The following is a 19413-nucleotide window of genomic DNA, read 5'->3' as shown; positions in this document are numbered from 1 at the left end:
ATATATATATATATATATATATATATATATATCATCTCATTTTAGCAAACACTGGTGCTCAGTCATGAGCAGTGAGACACTGAAATAGTTAGAGATACATTTTAAGATCAATATAGTTATTATTACATTTTAATAGCCCTTATGTGCACATAAAGCAGCTCTTCATCAACTGATCAGATAACTAATGGGAGTTTTACAAAGAGTTTTTGCATCTCTCAGTTCATTATTTAGTTTTTACAGCCCCCTTCTAAAATGTTGGTGTATGCTATTTGCTCAGCACCAAATGACAAACAAAGCTACCCTGAAACACAGTGGAGCACGTACAGATAAGAGCCAGATATTTTTCTCACAGGATGGTGGAGAGTAAAACAGAGCAAAAGGGAGAGTGAATATTAGATTAATATTATAATTTTAGATTTAACTTCGCCAGGTGACCAGAATAATGACTTCAAATTAATGCTAATGTTGCTCATGTCTGCAGGATGTGGAAGTCGGCAACTATTTTCGAAGTTCACCATATCAGCTTTAGCAGCTTGTGTCTGCTGCCCACTGCTGACCAAACAAAATCAATGATTACAGATTTTTCAGTAAGGTTACTTGTAACCAATCAGTTTATCAATTTCCAAATTAACATTTCCAACCATGTATGATCTGATAAGCAAACAAAAGATGCCTGACAGTGAAACAATCAATCACATTGGCGTAGAGTTTGAGCATCCAATCTAGCACCAACCCAACTCATCACATCCATTGAATAAACCCTCAACTGACTTGGGATTTGCCCAATCACATACAAAAAGTATTATCCTTATCCAGTATGAAATGTTGTCGTGTTTTGAGAAATGTTCTCATGTTGTGTGACATGTTTTGTTTTGACCCTCAGATTGACGATAGTTACCAGTTATACTTTTGACTCGTCAGATGGCCTTTAACTGCTTTATGCCTGTCACATTATGCTTTCGGTAGAAACAAAACTCAAATAGACTCAAAACTCAAGCCATTTTAATTCATACACAACAAAAATTCAAATAGCACCATGTGTTAGCACCACATATATAGTAAAGTGTATATAGTATACTTTTTCTTACCATATGCTACATAATTCTTTGTTTAGTTTCTTCATCATAGAGAGACAATACTAAATATCAGCCACCTTTTTCATTCAATTTTCATTTTCTGTCACTGAAAGAAACAAATTACAAATTATGCAAGACAAATGATGTCCTTTTAAAATCAATGATCTTGTTACTCTGTAATGAGGAATGCAAGACTCCTCTTTTGTTGTTATGACATTCAATCAGAGATACATAGAGAATGAATCGGCAAATTCTGACACTTTTCCAATAGGGTGGTGAGTGTATTCAGTTTACTTCATAAACAGGTATCGCTGCTTCTCCTATAACAGCTGTGATTCTGCACCCTGGTGGAGCATGTTGGACATCTTTTTATCTAAAAATGAAAGGAAGAGGTTTGTTTGCTCTCCATATTACTGAGCCCAACAGTCACATCCTCAGCTTGTTTTCCCTCTCATATTCACTATTCCTCCACGCTCGCTTTGATGAGGTACCCATTGAAAGTGATATAGACATCTACATCATCACTGTAAATTGCGTTCTCCCGCTCCCTCTTGTACAGTCGGACCCACACCTCATCGTTCAGCTTCAGGTCCAGCATCAGACTCTGACTCTGCATGATGGAGCGGTCGCTGGGCTGGGCATACACGATGGCCTGCTCTTTGTCATTCCGCATGATGTGTAGATATGTCTCCTTGAAGTTCCACGTGTGAATGTTAACATTGAAGAAGTAGATCCCCGGGATGTGGCAGAGGAACTTCCCGCTGAACATGTCGAAGTGGCCGTCAAGATTGACGAAGACCGTGTCAAACACCAGCGCCTGGTAGGACTCCAGGCTGTGGAGGGATTTGCGACGGCCAACGGAGAAGGAAGAGTACTGGACTTTGCAGGGATCTCCTGGAGGACCTGCCTGGCCCTTAGAGCCTTTTGGGCCAGTGGGTCCCACGGATCCTGGAGGGCCTTCGTGTCCAGCTTTACCTGGTGTCCCTCTGTCACCACGATCTCCTTTGTCACCTACACAGAGGAATATTAGTCATACTTCTTTATAATGCTAGAGAGACAGATACGATAAACTTACAGGAGACAGAAAGAAAAAAAGGTGAAAAGAAGTTGATGCTTGACCACTTAGCCACCAAAGCTACATTTTCTCCTTGGTTCAGTTCAATTCAAGATAACAGATGTTTTTGAGGTCAACTGTTGGTACAAAGACTGGGACTTCTTTAAACTATATAAACTGTAAAGACACTAAGAAACTGGACCTGGTGTGGTGTTGTCTTTATCTCCAGTGTCCAACGACCCTGACCACTTCATGTCTAGAGAAGGAGCTGAACCCTTTTGGCTTACGGCCACATAAAGAAATTCTTTGAGTTTGACAAACAAGACTCCTGAATAGGTTTTTTTCTATTTCAAGAAGTAAATCCCATGGTTTGGAAACTCCCCCTTTTTTAAGCCTACAATATGTTTTCCCTAACAATGAGTAAGTTCAGTGTCAGGTAGAAGGAGACCTCAGACAGCAGCAGCCTTAGGTCAGCCAAAGGTGCTTCATCTGTTTGAACGATGAAAAAGTTAATAAGCAGGTACCAGTCTGTGTGCTAAGAGTAAAGTCACTAGAGTTTACCATCCCTTATGCTTTACCTTGGAGGAAAGTAAACCTGAATATTTTTGCTGTAATGTGCTTGAAACCTTCTAGAACCAGTATGTATGAATGTCTAAAGCAGCACGAGACAACTAAGAGTCATCCTTCGAGTACCTTTGAGGATGGTCATGTTGATGTAGGTGCGGACTTCTGGCACATGGCTGAATCCTCCTGTGGGTGGCTGGGCTCCGCTGCCCTCTGCTGGCTCTAGGTCGTCACAGCAGTGCTTGCAGAGGGCAGGAGGAGCACGCGGGGGAGGCACCAGGGCCACCAGGGATGAGAGGGACAGAATGAGCAGGACACCCAGCATGGCTGTGGCCTATAGAGTAAGAGCAGAGCAAACCATCAGATAGTTGTAAGAGCCAGTTAGAGTTTAAGATGGTTTAGCTTTGAGTTTGTGAGCATCTCTGCAGGTGGATCTGGATCCTGGTGACTTGGGAATTTATTTCACTTGACCAACTGGAAGTTGATCTGGGTTAGTGCTACAGTAGTCTTGCATAGCTGAGCTATTTTTTCAGTACTGTGTCAGCACTGGACATTGGTCTGGCTACAGTTATTATCATTTGGGTACAAGTAAAAACAAAAATGCTCTGGCTTGTTTGCATTTCTTTAAACCAATCACAATCGTCTCTGGGCACAGGATGCAGCGACAGTGCTCCTGCAAAATAGCATCGGAGGGGAACTTGTCTTTGTGGAATATTTGCACATGTGGAGGTGAGCACTGTCATTAAAATCACCAATTCTCCGTAAAGAGAACGCCTCAAAAAACAGCAAAGATGTACTTTGACAATGTGATTGCACAATCCAAATCCTCATCAAAACTTGCCATTCTCAGTGTGCAGGGAAGTTAGCTCGGAAGTTGTTACTGTTTCCTATAGTGAAGGGGATTTTGAAAAAGGTAACAGTCAGGGGAAGCAGAAAGGGAGGAGAATGCCACCTGGAGGTGCCCAATGGCAGGCTCGTCCCCACAGCTTACATCCATGAAGTCAGAGTAATGCTGGATTTACAGGATCTAGCAGTGGATCTATGTGCATCTCCCAGGTTACTGAATGCTAATTGGCATTCAGTTAGCGCGTTCCACAACATTTAATAACCAGTCGTAATATCATTACTCGAATCAAAGTGAGAAAGCCAGTTGCACCAGTAGTGAAGGCACATGACGCCATTATTGAATGGTGTCACCACTGGTGCAACTGGCTTTTATGTAACAACTGGAATATGATTTGTTTCGCAGCTGCTCAGAAAATAAGGCCATTTTGTGTTCTCAATATAATTCCCAGAGCAGTGGAAAAGAGAAAGAAGAATCTGCAACCGTGAGCCAGTGAAAATACTGAACGAGGATTGCATTGAGAGAAGTGTTCCACTGGTTCTGTAAACGAAATGCTATGGAAGATTTCCATACATTCATAAATGTGCACAGAGCTGGCTCAAGTGGTGCTCAAAGACTCAGTAATGGGCTTTTCTTCTAAATCCCAAAAGTAAAGAAAATATCATAAGAATGGGCGAAGGCAGGGCTACATGGATCCTAAATTACCAGAAAAATGACCCTGCAGACAGCCTGTAGTTCATCCAGTTCATAGCTTTGGAAGGTTGATTTCTCACAATGGTGTATTTAACCCAAAGAAAGTCAGTGGAGTGGCTTTTTTCAGACAAGAGATCCAACCCCAAGAATGTTTCTGTGGAAAAATTATGGCTGTCTGCCAGACTCCAGTGATCAGCCAGTCTCTGTGTACTGTAACAGGAACAGTGTGTGCTGCTGTGTTTACATAGGACAGCTGGATCCGTAACAGGGTACAGGATAAAGACGCTAAATAAAAGACCACACACAAAAACACTCACACACACACACACAGAGATAAAAACATTCGTGATTAAAGTTTTCCCATGATGAAGAGAAGAAAAAAGTTTGGGGCTGACTGTGTTTCTTGGCAACGCAGCTCCAGTATGTGCTTTTCACTGACTGTGTTTGGTAGGAGCATAGAAACAGAGGACATTAAACCAGTGGCACCAGTTGCTGTATTGTTTGTTTGAAGTGACTCTTAATATTTGTGCAAGGAGACACAAACTGAGCAGAGACGACATGGATGCATTGTTTGCAGTCATTTTGTGTCTCCTTCAGTCTGCGTGTTTGGCTCATGTGTAAGAGAGGTTTGGGGTCATTGTCTCATGCCATTTGCTTTCCCAGTTTAAGAATTGTTTGCTGTTTGAATTGATCTTTTACTCAAATGAAATCTCTGTATTCATCTGTAAGCCCACACAGCACTTTTGCAGCTGCACAGTGCATATTAATTAAAAATGTTATTGTTGGTCCTAATAGTGTTTTCTCTACTCTACTGCCATTTATCTTGCAGTGGAAATCTTCTGCTTGTGTTAAGGTTCTGTACAGATTTCCAGACTGAAGCACAGATGGTCATTCAGTGTGTTTGATGTGGCTCATACACTGACCAGGGATATTACATAACTGTTTTTTGTGGAAACCCCTATTTGAGCTGGAAACTTGTACATCAGATACACAATTCTGAATTTCCATGCATTGATGAACTACTGTCTCGAACCATCTGTGTGCATGTTTATACAGTTTCACTTGTTTTAAATTGAAATTTTACGAGTGGGCTTAAATGAGCAAGTTTAATCAGTGTGAGCAGGGAAATCACATGACATGCAGCAATAAAACAATATAAGCAATGTACGTTTGGCAGATTTCCATGCATTAGATTAAACAAGCATGCTCCTGTGTTTGTGGTCTAGTGCAGCCGGGTGTGCAGCCCGGTGCAGGCTCAAAGTCGTTCCCCGGTAAATAAACGCACCCAGCGCTGACAGAAGTTTGTGTCTGAGTGAGTCTCACCTCGTTCACGTCTCTGCAGTCGCAACAGTCCGCTGAGGAGACACAGGACGGAGGAGAGAGGCAGTCCTGAGTTAGCAGCCCCCTCTCCCTCTCTCTGTCTCTGTGTGAGTGAGTTGTAAGATGTTGCCTATAAATCCCTCCTAGTTTTATGCAGACTCTGGCAACAAGTGTCTGTCCACTAATTTGACAATAAAATCTGGGCGTGTAAAAGATGGATAGAAGGATATGTGCAATTCTGAAATACCGGGACAGACTTATTTATAAAGTCATGGAAAGTCCTGTTCATTTGCCCCTGGGTCTGTATTTCCGCTGTGCTGAATTCCTCCATACCCCCCGTCTGCTGCAGCTGCAAGGAGAGAGAGAGAGAGAGAGAGAGAGAGAGAGAGACAAATGCAGGAGATGCAGAATACATTGGGGAATGGGGGAGGGGGGATCTTATATTCCAGATCTCGGTCAATCTTATGTTCTGCCTTAGGTTGGTTTTTGAGGAGAGGGGGATGACAGAGAAAATGCAAGACAGACAGAGTCACATTATAGGACGGAGTAGTTGGCTAAACTGAGAAAATGATGGACAGAAATGGCAGTGAATGACAGGAAGAAGAAGAAGACAGAGGACCGTGGAGGGTGTGTGTTGCAGGTGGGCAGCAGGTGTGTTTCTCACATGGACACTGAAGTAATCCACATGTTCCCAAATCATCATTTTAATATCAGTGCTGCGTGCTACTGAAAAGATAAAATGTGATGAACATATTTAATTAGACATCATACATCATACATTATACATTCTCAAAAATACTTTTTTTTTTTTTAACCACAAAAATCTTATTGTGTGTCTGCACAAAATTGACAAATGGGGCAAAAGTTTTGCAATTGCTACATAGTCAATGTTATCATTAACAGCTATTTACTTACCAGACCAGAAGAAGCGCTGCGGGTTCAGCATCAAACTTGCATGTTCCTGTACTCATCAACAGCTGCCTCAGGAGGTTGAAACCAACACCAGTGTTAACTTTTGTCTCTTTCACCTCTTTTCTTCTAAGGTAGCACGCTAACCAGTTAGCCCCGGCTCCTCTTGTCACTTTCTGATACCGAGTCACTGTACTGTCCAGGCTGTGCTGAAGAAGTAGCGCTGCCCACAGGGCGTATCATAACCCCTTGTGATCACAATGATGGCTGAAGTGCTTGGCAACAGGTGCTAAAGCTAACGCTGGCTATGTAGCAATAGCAATACTTACAAATAGCTCTTATTAGTTATCTTTTAAGGCACGGTTTTAGTCTGCTGGTTTGTTACCCAATAAAGGAATAGTTTGAGAATTGATCAGAAGACAGATACCATTCTCATACTACTCTGTTAAATATAAGGCTACTTCCGGCACGTTATATAAGCTTAGCATAAAACTGGTTAAAGCAACTCATTGTTTTTACTCTTTAGGTTTTGTTCGAAGTGAACAACGACAGTATAATGTGTTAATTAGTGAGCTTCAGAGGCGTTTAAAGGTGTGTCCACTCTTTATGCTAAGCTACGCGGCTGTGGACCGGAGCTTCATCTTTACCAGACAGACATGAGAGCGGTAGCCTGTCACTCTTCTCATGAAACTCTTAGCGAGAAAGCAGCCCACAGACTTGTATCACAGCTTGCATGTGCATGAGCTGTTAGCAGTGCAACTGAGGAGTGACTGATTCATTTTTAAAGTTTTTGGGGGTCTGAAGAGGTCAAACAATCCAGCATATCACAATAAAAAGCAATGATTGGAGAAAGCTCTTTTCTTATTTCATATCTTTTTAATCTCTGCACAAAACCTACTCTAACCACTTCGTAACAATAAAAAAAAAAAAGACCTCATCATCACGTGTGAGACAAGTCCAACTATTTTATGACCCATGTTGCCACAGTCAGAGAACAAGTGGAGGCTGAGGCAGGATTTGTGCACACGTGTAGCATGAGCACAGCTGTTGAACATTACCGCCTTTGGGTCCCGAGGGGTAAGGTTTCATAGACTGTTGTGCCATTACATAAGAAGAACATTCCTCTGTTTTTGTTGGCCAATGCAAACTATTACAAGACGCAACTGAAACCACAGGATGCAGTTAATGCCGTCTTCCTTTAAACATTCACTATCTGCTGTCTTTAGGAATCAGACTCTCATTTCCCAGTGCGGCTCATAACTCTGTCATCCCTCTCTGTCTACTAATCCTCCTCCGGTAATCTAGCAGGTGGTATTTAAGACTGCACTCTTAAATCAGGCGTCTCATTTATCTCTCTGTTTGGTATGAACTTTATGAGCTCCAGCAGCAGCAGCAGCAGCAGCATCTCTCTGACAACATATCATCCCTCCTCCCTCTCTTTCTCTGAACCCAGGTGAATCCTTTTCTCTTGCACCTGGATGAGTTGACTCTTGATCACTGTATGGCTGCTCATTCTTACAGCTCATAAAACTGACTGGAGACTTTTGGGGCCCCAGGCAGATTCCCCCCCCCCCCCCCCCCCCCCCCCCCCCTTTTTTTTTGCCTCCCACAATACCACCCGCATTTTTTTCCCCAAAACATATTGTTAGTGGCTGACATAATTATGGGGAATTGGATTCAAATTTGGATACCAGAGGTGAGTTGAGATTTTAGACTTCAAAGCGTTCTTGTGGTTTAGCTCAGGAGAAACAAAGGACGTGGACAGCTGGTTCACGAGATCGTTGACAAACTTAATGCTCACAAGAATATGCCACATTTTGTTTTATCACCTAAAAATCTCTCAGAGTTGTTGAATTCTGTTGCGTTTTGAAACTCCATCATGAAACAGCTATACTTTTCGTACAATGAGTTTCTGAGTTCAGTGTCAGATTTAAATTCAGTAGAAATGAATGGATTTCTGTTTGTTTTTTTAAATTATGGCAGGAAGCCATTTTTCAAGCAGTAGTCTAATGCTGTAATTCCTGTTTAAAAACAGTCAGACATTTCAGGGAATATGTTCATTTTTTTTGGTAGTTTAGCATGAAGACTAGAAACAGGGGCAAACAGCTACCTTGTCTCTGTCCAAAGATAATTAAAGATAATGAATGATCAATAATGAACACAAAGATATCATTTTGTTGTTTGGCAGGGATCATACGTCAGATTTTTTCTTTGCAGGGAGAAATAACTTGCTTGCTAAGACATCGTCTGTCACTTAACCCCCATAGAATAATGAACTGGCGGGTGTATTTTGTTACCTTTGGACAGAGCTGATCTCGCTGTTTCTTTAATCTAAGTTAACTTTTGCATGTCCCAGCTTTATATTTACCATACTGACTCAAGATTGGTATTGATCAACTCTCTTCAAGGAAGTGAATAAGCGTATTTCTCAAAATGTTGATCTATTGCTTTAACCGAAACAGAAAGTTCAAGAGTCATTATGAAACAAGTTAAGTTTGCACCTACACATCTTTATGTAGAAAAAGCAAAAGAACAACAGCTCTAGTCTTCTGTCCATTGTCCAATCGATTCCACATCAATTGGAGTAAAGACGAAATAGTAAAGACGAAATAACTTCAGACTTCAAAACGAGCTCATGGATCTGTTCCTCTTGTTTTGGTACAACCACTTTCTGACATTGGCTCTAATGATTATTTGGCTCCTGTGGTGGTTGTGACTGATCTGGTGTCTCCTTCTTCTGATAGCAGTGGTATCTGTTTCTATTCCCCACGGTCAGCCTGACCTCATCCTCCCATTTCATTGTGGGTTAGATCCAAAACAAACTCTGTGGGTTTTCAACTAAATTTACAGAGTATTTCTCTCTCTCTCTCTCTCTCTCTCTCTCTCTCTCTCTCTCTCTCTCTCTCTCTCTCTCCCTCTCTCTCTCTCCTTCTCTACATATCCTAAGGCTGGCTGGTCCAACGCTTCCTCGGTGAGTGACACTTGAAAAATAGAGCATAGGGAATGACTGTAAAATTGGTTGCAATGTGACACCAAACAGATCCCAGAGGAGGAGGAAGAAGAAGAAGAAGAAGAGGAGAAAGAGTCACCTAGTGGTGGACTGAGCATAGCACATCAGAGATACTTCAATCTGCTCTGCTATGAACCAAACATGTCAACAGTTATTCACACAAGAAATAAGTGATTCAAAGCTGATGGCACAGATGCAACAGTGGGTTAATTTTACCCAGAATTCTGTGGTAGAAAACATTAAACATTTGGTCACCATTTGGACCTAGAGTTAGTGCTGTTTTTTTTAAATATTACTGTTGGGTCATTTATTCAAACTACAATATGGCATGGTTGTAAACTGTTCTCTATGTACTCTCAGTCTTGCCAATATTTGGTATTGATTGTCAGTAATATGTGTATCCTTTGCAGTTTTGATGAAAATCATTTACTACAACTAACAACATATTTGTGACAGTTTTAAAGGTTAAACTTTGGGTGCTTGTTTCTAACTCATGGATCAAAATAACCCATTGTCCTGAGTTTGATTGCTGAACTGGATTTTCTGACCTTTAGGAAAATTGCATCCACTATTACATCCGTGCCAAATCAGTGATTATTTTGTGATTATTTTATTTTCTTGTGAAGACTCAGTGTGTACAAGTACATCTACATTTGTGCGCAGAATGTGTAGTGTTTCGGTATTTTACATTTAGACAGATGAAAATTCTTCTGAGATTGCATCATTTTTCAATTTGGGGCAGCAAAATGGGCCAACAACAGGTTTTGACACTAAACAGATGAATAAAAATGTTCTCTTTATATCAACTGTTACTACTTTTGTGTGTAATTCAGTGAAACAGCTTGACATCATTTAGATATCAAGTTTAATTTGTTAAGCTGTTTTGAAATGGAAAGAGAAGATTGTAGAAACACCGATGAAAAGCAACGTCTTGTGTGGTTTCTTACTGACATGGCTAAATTCTCTGTGAGGTGAACGGATGTCGCTGGCTGTGTCAGAGTTAAATGTCAAACCACACTCTAATACACATGCTCACTCTCTCTCTCACACACACACACACACACACACACACATCACCAGGACCACCTGACAGGACATGTAAACACTGAAAACAACACACACACGCAACGCAACACACACACACACACACACACACCCACACACACACGGAGCGAGAGAACTGAGGGTGTCTCTCACACTTCTCCTCACGTCGGCTCACATGCCCACCCCTCAGCCCTCATTCCACACAACACAGGAAGTCAAAGGGTGACCCATTTCTACCAGAGCTTTTATTTTGTTTGGTCTCTGCACAGATGTCACTGAGTGCAACGGAAATATACTGCTGGCGTGGAGTAGCAAGATTAACAACATTTATTACTGACCTCATTGATTTATATGAAAAAAGCAGTCTAATAAACATTGTTCTAAAATCTGCTAACAATCTTTTATTATAGACAGCAAAGTTTACCAGGTGTTATTGTGGAGTGGATCTGCCTCTGAAACAATGATAGATGATGATTAAAGGTGGTGATTTGATACATTCATGACATTCAAACATATGAAAAATGACTTACAAAAACATCAATGGCAAACCAGCTGCCTTCCCTTTGACAGTAAATCAGTGTGAATAAAATCAATTAATTTAATGCTTAACTGTTACTATAGAGTTTCTCACCCTTAAAACATCAGCGAGAGCACAAGCAATAACAGATGTCATATAATATAATGTCTTCTCATGAGTGGACTCTAAAGTAATGCTTACATGTTCTCTATTAAAAGTAATTTATTACTATTTATATAGTCAAAGCACTTCTGAGTCTGGCCTCACTGCTTTCAAAATCCTAGATCTGCCTGCAGGAATGAAGATTTTTTTTATTTTTATTTTTTATTTGTAGTTTTAAAAAGCTGCCACAACTTGTGTTTGTAAGATATAAGTCATAGGCATAAAAAGCAAACAAAAACTCAATTTTTGCATTTTCTTAAGACAGTATCATCAATAACTGAGGGTAGCCTTTTGTTTAAAGTAATGCGTTGCTTTGCAAAGTTATTTCATATGTATTTCAACACTAAAGCCAAACTGAAACTAAAGAATGGATCATTTAAAATACTTGTTAGAAGTCACATACAACTGTACTCATTCAATAATGAGATATTACACTGTACACCACTCTGCATAGAATATGTATCAGCTAAATAATGTCAGTATGTGTCTATAAGCAGCATACTGAACTGGTTGATTCTGACTCTTCACAGATTTAGCTCCATACCTTTCCATTGTATTTATTAAATGTGAGATTGTTCTTTAACCGTGCTGTGTCAGATTTTTCATTAATGTTGTACATGTATATCTAATCTCATCTCATCATGACACATTTCCTGTAAATTAAACGTGAATGAAATTCTGATTTGACTTATTGCGGCAATAATTACAGCAAATGACCCAGAGCCAATATGACACCTTCGCTGGTTGTATCTATTGTTGGTGACAGTGCTAAATGCTGTCGAGTTTTGTCAGATTGTTGGAGAAGCACTCTCTAGCAAGCTACATTATATGATTAGGATGATGTATCATTATAAAAAGTAATATTAAGAATAAAAGTTTCTACAGAAACAATTAATCAAAGGATTATATGTAATGTGAAATGTATCGTTCGACTGGAATCATTATCACCCAACTCTGCAATTCCCCTCAGCTCTACGTAGTTTTTTTTTTTTTTTTTTTTAGCCTCTTTTAGCTCTTTGTTTCGTTTTTCTGGCTCACAACATTACTGTTTTGGTTCACGCTCACGGCTCTTATCAACCTTGTTTCCAGCAGCAGCAGGCAGCTGTTTTCAGCGACAAAACTCTGCTAAACCCACTAAACGCTACATGTCCAAGTTAGCGACTACCTTGTGAACTTAGTGGATAATTTAGCAGCTAAAGAGCCAGGTATTTCCCTCAGGAGTTAGTGAGACCTAAACAGAGCTAAAAGGGTAGTGAACGGTGGTCATATTATGTCAGTCGTTAGCTTGCTCTGCTGCCCTCAAGTGACCAAAAATAATCAATGCAGGTTTAAAGTATAAACATGATAGAATTTGTTAAAATGCAATTACTGTATTCTCCTTAGGCAAAACTGCACAAAAGCCCTCCATATATGCTCCAAATCAGACAAAAATACACATCAATCTGTCAGGTTACTTGTGCTGTAAACACAGATTAAATTAAAAAACGTTTGCACAGGGTTTCTTGCACGCTTTCAGATGGATTTATTGCTGAATGTGGTCTGCAGTTCTTTGAGGGTGAGATAGCCTGTTTTACAGGGCTCAACGGGCATTGAGGAAGACCTGCACATGGAACCAGCCACAGGCCAGGCCGCATAGCTTCCACAAGCAGCTGCCTCGGGTTCATCCTCCATCTCTTGGCTTTCAGAGCAACTCTGAGTTAGACTGGGAGGATGAGGAGGGGGTGGAGCAGAGGAGGGAGGGCACACCCAGGAAGGAAGGTGCAGAGAGAGGATAAGAAGGGGTGAACTCTGATGGTCATCTGAAACCTCTTCCACATCCATGACCTTTGCATCATTCTTGTCCTCTTCATCTTCCTGTCCAATGCCAAAACCAGAGTCTGGGCTCTGCGGCTCCCTCATCAAGCTCTCATAGGCCCGAGAAGTGGTGAAGGAAGGGCAGAGGGAGAGGTGAAGGTTGTGGTTGTTGTGCAGATTGTGGAAATCATCCTGATACGTGAAGTAGGCAGGACAGGGGTCAGTTTGAGCTAAGCTGCTGGAGGCGCTGGACATGAAATAGCCCATGTTAGAGAAGCAGGATGAAGAGGAGGAATTATCAGCAACCCCGCTAGTGTCTGAGCCAGAAATGGGGTAGCTCCTGAAGTGAAGCAGAGCGCTGGTGGAGCTGGAGGAGGGAGAGCTGGAAGGGACCACATCCCAGCTCTGACACACCTCCACCGGGGAGATGTGGTCGCGTGGCTGAGCTGTGAAGAATGTGTCAGAAACTGACAGAGGATTCAGCCATTTCTAGGAAAAAAGAAAAAGACATATAAACTAGATAATACACCTGAAATGATAGTAGTACCTTGAAGAAGTACCTTGCAGGTCAAGATAGCCAGATAATATATGTGTGTTTATCTGTCAGTGATGCCTCTAATACAAGCAACAGACGGACCACACCAAACACACGTCCTTTTGTGGTTTAAAAAATGATTTCTCTAATCTGGGACAAACTGTGGCTGCAACTCTTTCCTTTTTCCTGGTAATCAGTGATGAGCAGAGAGTGATGCTACTTGATTTCTTATTTACCTGAACCAGAGCTGCAAACTGAAAACAGGCCAGGGTGTAATTCAGTGGCTGACTTCACTCATTAGTAGATAATAGCAGTAGATTCTTGATAGTTTCAGTGTCTGTAAAGCTCAAACGTGATTAGACCCGAGCAATGTTTCTTAAATGCTTCAATAAGGTGTTTAAAACATTTGCATGACCTTGCTCACTTCAATATTTAAACATAAGGTTGGGATCAAAAAACAGGTTTTTGACAGAAATACTGGGGTACTCACACAAGACAGATTTAAAAAAAAAAAAAAAAAAGCATGGTCAAAATTGAAGCAGCAGAGACTGAGGTATTTTAACCTTCATTCTCTTGTGTGGGTTAAGCTCTAAAACTCGGGCGGCCCGAAAAGCGGAACGACCGCATCTTTTTTTTTTTTTTTTATATATTTTTTTGGGGGGGCATTGTTTGCCTTTATTGACAGGAAAGTAGAGAGTAACAGGAAAGCGGCAGAGGGAGAGGGGGAATGACACGCAGGAAAGAGTCGGCCCGGTTGGGAATCGAGCCGGCACTTGTGTGCTAAAAACATCAGCTTATATGGTACGTGTCCTAACCACTCCACCATCAGGCTGCCCAACAGCCACCTCTACCTACATTCCTACCTTTCACATAACAGGCTTTCTATTATAAATCAGTAATGTACAAGCCCAAGCTGAAATAACCCTAATGGCATCATCAGGGTCATTTTCTCAGGACAAACCTTGTCTAGACCTACAGAAGACATTATATAAGTGTTGTCATATACTCGTAGTGCTCCTCAAGACTAATAAACTGACCCTAAGTCTTAAAATTGGAGTTATGGGACACAGTACTAAGACAAGACTAAATTTGTGAGTGCAGGTAATAAGACTTCGACAGATCTGGTTTTTATAATGAAGGATAGGTTTGTAGAATTACCACATAGACAAGAATGAATCTATAAAGAATAAAATTGGTCCCAGCATTGAACCCTGGGGTACTACTCTTGGGAGAGGGTCGTCATGGTTGCTATCAGAAACCAAAAAATTCCCGTATTGACCCACCGACAAACAACATCGTCAGTAATTTCTGCAAGTGCCTTAAAGTACCACATGACCACTAAACCTAACCAAACCTTGACCATAACGTTGTCACATCATAAACCTCATCTCATTTTTCAGCAGTTTTGGAAGGCACAGACCAATATGATGTCCTGCTGATAGGGGGGTCAGATCAGAAAACACTTCTAAGCATTGTTCTAGAGGGCCGAGACAAACAACACATTTTGTTTAATTTTGACGCAGGTTTGCAGAAACAACATGCTGTGATATCTAGCTGTAGTGCTGTTAACAATTTCATCAGACGACACGATCAGTGACAAAAGTTGAACAGTTTCTGCTGTACAAGAACACGAATTAGTTAGTGTTGCTGCTACTCACTTTAACTGAATATTGATTGAACACGAATGACTTGCATTGATGGACTATAACAGAGCGACAGAATACATCAAGAAATTCAAATAATAATGAAAATTTAAGTGAACATTTCATCCCTTTTTAATGTTGCAAGCCACAGTAAGACCACACAGTTGTGTTACCTGTGTGTATAAATAGTTCATGAAATTTTGTGGTAACAGCTGCAGTTTCTAAACCATGTGTTAAATGTTCCTTGTGGTAAGATATACTGCAGAGGTAAAAGCTTAATGTTTGGTGAGAACGTTTATCTTTACCTTTAGATTTCCTGCGTGGACAGAGTGCAGAGTGGGGAAGTATTTGGAAGGGTTTGGTACTGGCTTCACCTTGAGACGCCTGAAAAGGCACGAGGGAGCAATTATATTAGACGTAATGCATGCAAATACACACACACAGAAACACACAAACCCACAGTATACTCACCGCCTGCACAGGCAACTCATGCACAAGACCAGCATTACAACAAAGAGACCCACACTCAGCATCACTCCCTGCACCACCAGCGATGTGTGATCCAGAGGCCAATCTGAAACAGAGAGATGACATCGAAATGTGTAAAATGTAGGTATTTCCCCAGACCGCTACAAGGAGGCAACACCACATGCTGTTTTTCATGCCTATGCTCGGTGAAGACTTTGAACCAGACTAGATGACTACATCTTCCATCTGGTCCATCCGGTGTTTTTCTTGTTGTTACCTCGATCCTGTGATGTTTTCGCCACATCTGTCTCTCCCATCCAAGAGGTTGTCGGACTCCAGTTGCTCCAGTGGCTGTTGTCAGTGGACTTGACTCTCACCCTAACCTGGCGGTGCCCCCTTAGCTGCTCAGCAGGTATTCTTAGATATTGTTCTTGTGAAGGCAAAGTATGGGCCTCCTGTTAACAAATGAAAATTTGGCATAATTTCACAATTAGGATGTTAACAAATTATTTTGTTGGTTGCTCCATCACTTTGGTACAGACTGAAATATTTCAACTACTGCATGGATTACATTTTTTGGCTTTGTTGATCCCCTGCAGCTTCATCTAGAACCATCGTCAGGTCAATTTTAATTCGTCCAATATTTTGTTGTATTATTATAAAATGCCTATGCATGCATGTGCGTATCCACTTACCTTCCATGTCTCTTTCTTTAGTTTAATCTGAACTTGGAAGTCAAAGGTTTCAATGTAGCTAGAGAGAGGACTGCCTGGACTCCATGATATCAAGGTCTCGTTAGCATCGCTGCTGACATTAGGAACACCTGGAGGATTCATTTTTACTGTAAACACACACACATGCACACGCAGAAATCCACACGGACACATACACGCAAAGACAAAAAGCGCATTATTAAGTGTCAAAAGTCTTTCATTACCAGATTTGACTTTTCAGGAGCAACTGAAAGGACAACACAGGACGTAACAGCTACTCACTGTGTCTCCGTGGCATATAGTTTGTGAGGCTCTCCAACAATGTGCCATTACACTTCACGCTGATGTTGGGCATGGTTTCAAAAAAGTCGAATACCTAGACGGACCCATTATATAAGCCGTTAAACAGTGATGACAGAGATTGTATGTGTAAGGCAATTTCATTTATCTATGTAGGTTGAACAAAAAATTTAAAAAGTCAAACAGTGATTCAAAAGGTTAAGACATGTTGATAAGAAACTCTTGACCTGTTTACATGTTCTTATGAATATTATATACAGTATATTGGTGACTTACTTCATTTTCAAAGACTAAACTGCAGCCTGGAGGAGAGTCTCCCTGTTGTTTCAGCTTGCAGCTTTGGCTAATTAAAAAATGACCCAGATTAAACAAGTTTATTTTCTCTTCATGGAATTTCCAAGAAAATGGAGCAAATGCATGGTACACTGGCAATAATAAATACAACATCTGTAATATCGTACACAATTAGTTTGGTAGTTCTTCTGTTGATCTCAGTTTTCCAAATCAAGGTTTTCTTGACACCTTGGATCCAACAGTCCACACCAGGGGCCACTGGCGTGCTGTTCCATGTACAGTTGACTTTGTTGACAAAGTCATTCACACAGGACAGTCCTTGAGTGCCAGAGACATAACAACAGACAGACAGAAAGAGATAAGGATGGAGTCTCTTGTGATCTCTGTACACGCTCTCTGCAAGTTTCTCTCGCATGGTTAAAGTGTAATTCTTACCCTGTGACCCTCTGGAGGAGTGTGCTGCCTGGGCCGAAAACAGAACCAGGATGAATAAGGGCCACAGTATCTCCATGGCCATGACTGCAATATGACTGTGAACAGACATACATGTATAGTGTTTAGTACATTCACATATTCAGCAGAAAAATGTTCAAACATTTGAGTGGAACTTAAAACAAGAAATTTAACACATTTGTTGTATCCACATTTAATCCAAAAGCAGCATCCAAAGCATGTCCAAGTAAAACTGGGGAAAATGTATCAAAATCAAAAGCTTTTTTCAGACTCATCACAACCGGCCATGTTTCTACCCCATATGAATTTTCTTTCTGAAATGAAGTTTCTGAACTGGTTTCTGAAAGTATATTAACCAACCATCATCAGCGTAGAGCTGTACACTACTGAGAGCGAGAAAGCAATGCTAGATCCACACTGAGCAGAACACTCATCTCGAGAAGGCAGCAGTTACAAGTGAAACTCGACTGAAAACACGGACACCTGTGCTGGTGCACGACAGAGAATATACTGACTGTTACAGTCAGAGCTTCCTGTTGGCCATACTGATAATATTTTATAAGTTTATTGTGGCTGACTTCATGTGTTACAGTCTGTGAAAACACAAGTGGTCACACATGTCTGTTGAAAAGTGACATACCAAGTCCTTCTGTAGATACAGATTACAATTATTCATGACGGTATAACCCAAAGAAGAAACATTTTCCCATTAAGTCACATATTTTGTCCCCAGTTTGAGTCATGAGTCATTGCTGTGTTTTTTTTTTCCGCTTAGAGCCTGAACTGAGTAGGACTGCAAGGGACTGTGAAAGGTGCAGATGTGTCACAGTAACTGTTGTGCATGTTATAAAATAATTCATGGTGGAAAACAAAACCACTTGTTCCTAATAACAACGGCCGATCAGGAAACCTACATAACACCTGACAACTGAACAGCCAAAAGACACTGTAAAAAAAAAAGCTATGCTAAATGTGCACACATTCAAATACATTAATATATAGAGTCAAGCTGTTACAAGAATATTGCCACATTATATATAATATATACATTATATGATAATAATAATAATAACATATTCTTGTGGTATTATTTTTAAACAGGATTAGTTAAAAGAAAGAAAGAAAGAAAGAAAGAAAGAAAGAGAAGTGATACTCTACCTCCTCAGTCTTGGTCAGTAAAGGTAGCAGGGGGTCCCTGAGAAGAAACACATTGTCATCTCCTCCTCTGGTCAGACGAATTTAGAAGATTTCTTTTCTTCTGTCTCTTTCTGTCCCCCTTTCTTTCTACTCACACATCACTATTTCACTCTCTTAAGCAATCTCTCGCTCTCTCTCTTTCTCTCTCTCTCTCTTGCGCTCTCTCTTTCTCTTTCTGTCACTCACACTCATCCCTCTGTCTCCTCACTCTCACCCCGCACCCTTCTTTTAAGTGCCCAGTGACATTTTCCACTTGTAACCACAGCCCGTGTCTGGGGCTTACAGGAAGCCTGTTGAAGCTGTGAGTGACAGAGACAGAGAGAGAGGCAGAGAGAGATGGGCTGGGGGGAGGGCAGGGGTAGGGTGGGGTGGGGCGTGAGGGGGGGGCTTTTCAGTCATCGAGCAGAGCACCGCCCTCCTTGCTCACCACCAGTAGCAGCTACCTGGACCCCGTCACAGCTTTTAACACGATAATTATACTGAAAACAAGAAATACAAAGCAACACCACATCCTGTTTCAATCACAACGTAAAGTGGGTTGTATAAAGAGAAACTTGCACGTTGTCCTATGAAGTGGTTTATGTCAGTGAAACTCTGCTTAAACTGAAGATCGGGAGGATTAAAGAGGCTAAAGCTACCAGATTTAGAACCATGGGGTTATTTAAGATGCAAACAAACACACAAGAAAAAAGTTGTACAGCGTCAAAACCACTGCTGTTACAGCCGCAACCGCTGCAGACACATATGTATACTACTCAAGTGCTTCTATAGAGGAAAGAGGAAAGAGGGTTGAAAGTTAAGCAGCAGCTTGTTCCTCACTCAA

The 19413-nt window shown here is 41.0% G+C and overlaps 2 protein-coding genes across 2 annotated transcripts; both read right to left on the bottom strand.

Annotated features, from left to right (window-relative positions):
- Positions 1–980: 980 nt before the first annotated feature.
- Positions 981–5774, bottom strand: c1qtnf6a (C1q and TNF related 6a). The gene is made up of 3 exons (XM_071474247.1): positions 5555–5774; positions 2824–3028; positions 981–2087 (listed from the first exon to the last, which is right to left on the bottom strand). The coding sequence occupies exons 2-3, from the start codon at positions 3017–3019 to the stop codon at positions 1537–1539; spliced, it is 747 nt and encodes a 248-aa protein (XP_071330348.1). The 5' UTR covers positions 3020–3028; positions 5555–5774; the 3' UTR covers positions 981–1536.
- A 4966-nt stretch (positions 5775–10740) lies between these two features.
- il2rb (interleukin 2 receptor, beta) lies at positions 10741–18900 on the bottom strand. Its single transcript, XM_071474246.1, has 10 exons — positions 18552–18900; positions 17376–17470; positions 17108–17258; positions 16923–16989; positions 16629–16722; positions 16329–16474; positions 15911–16088; positions 15637–15739; positions 15471–15549; positions 10741–13476 (listed from the first exon to the last, which is right to left on the bottom strand). Exons 2-10 carry the CDS (start codon positions 17455–17457, stop codon positions 12706–12708), a joined length of 1671 nt encoding a protein of 556 aa, XP_071330347.1. The 5' UTR covers positions 17458–17470; positions 18552–18900; the 3' UTR covers positions 10741–12705.
- Between the last annotated feature and the right edge of the window lie 513 nt (positions 18901–19413).

The sequence above is a fragment of the Trachinotus anak genome, unplaced genomic scaffold, assembly GCF_046630095.1.
Source record: "Trachinotus anak isolate AG129_WGS33_773 ecotype Australia unplaced genomic scaffold, CSIRO_AGI_Tana_v1 ptg000003l, whole genome shotgun sequence".
NCBI classification, from domain to species: Eukaryota; Metazoa; Chordata; class Actinopteri; order Carangiformes; family Carangidae; genus Trachinotus; species Trachinotus anak.
This window is presented reverse-complemented; position numbering and strand designations above follow the sequence as displayed.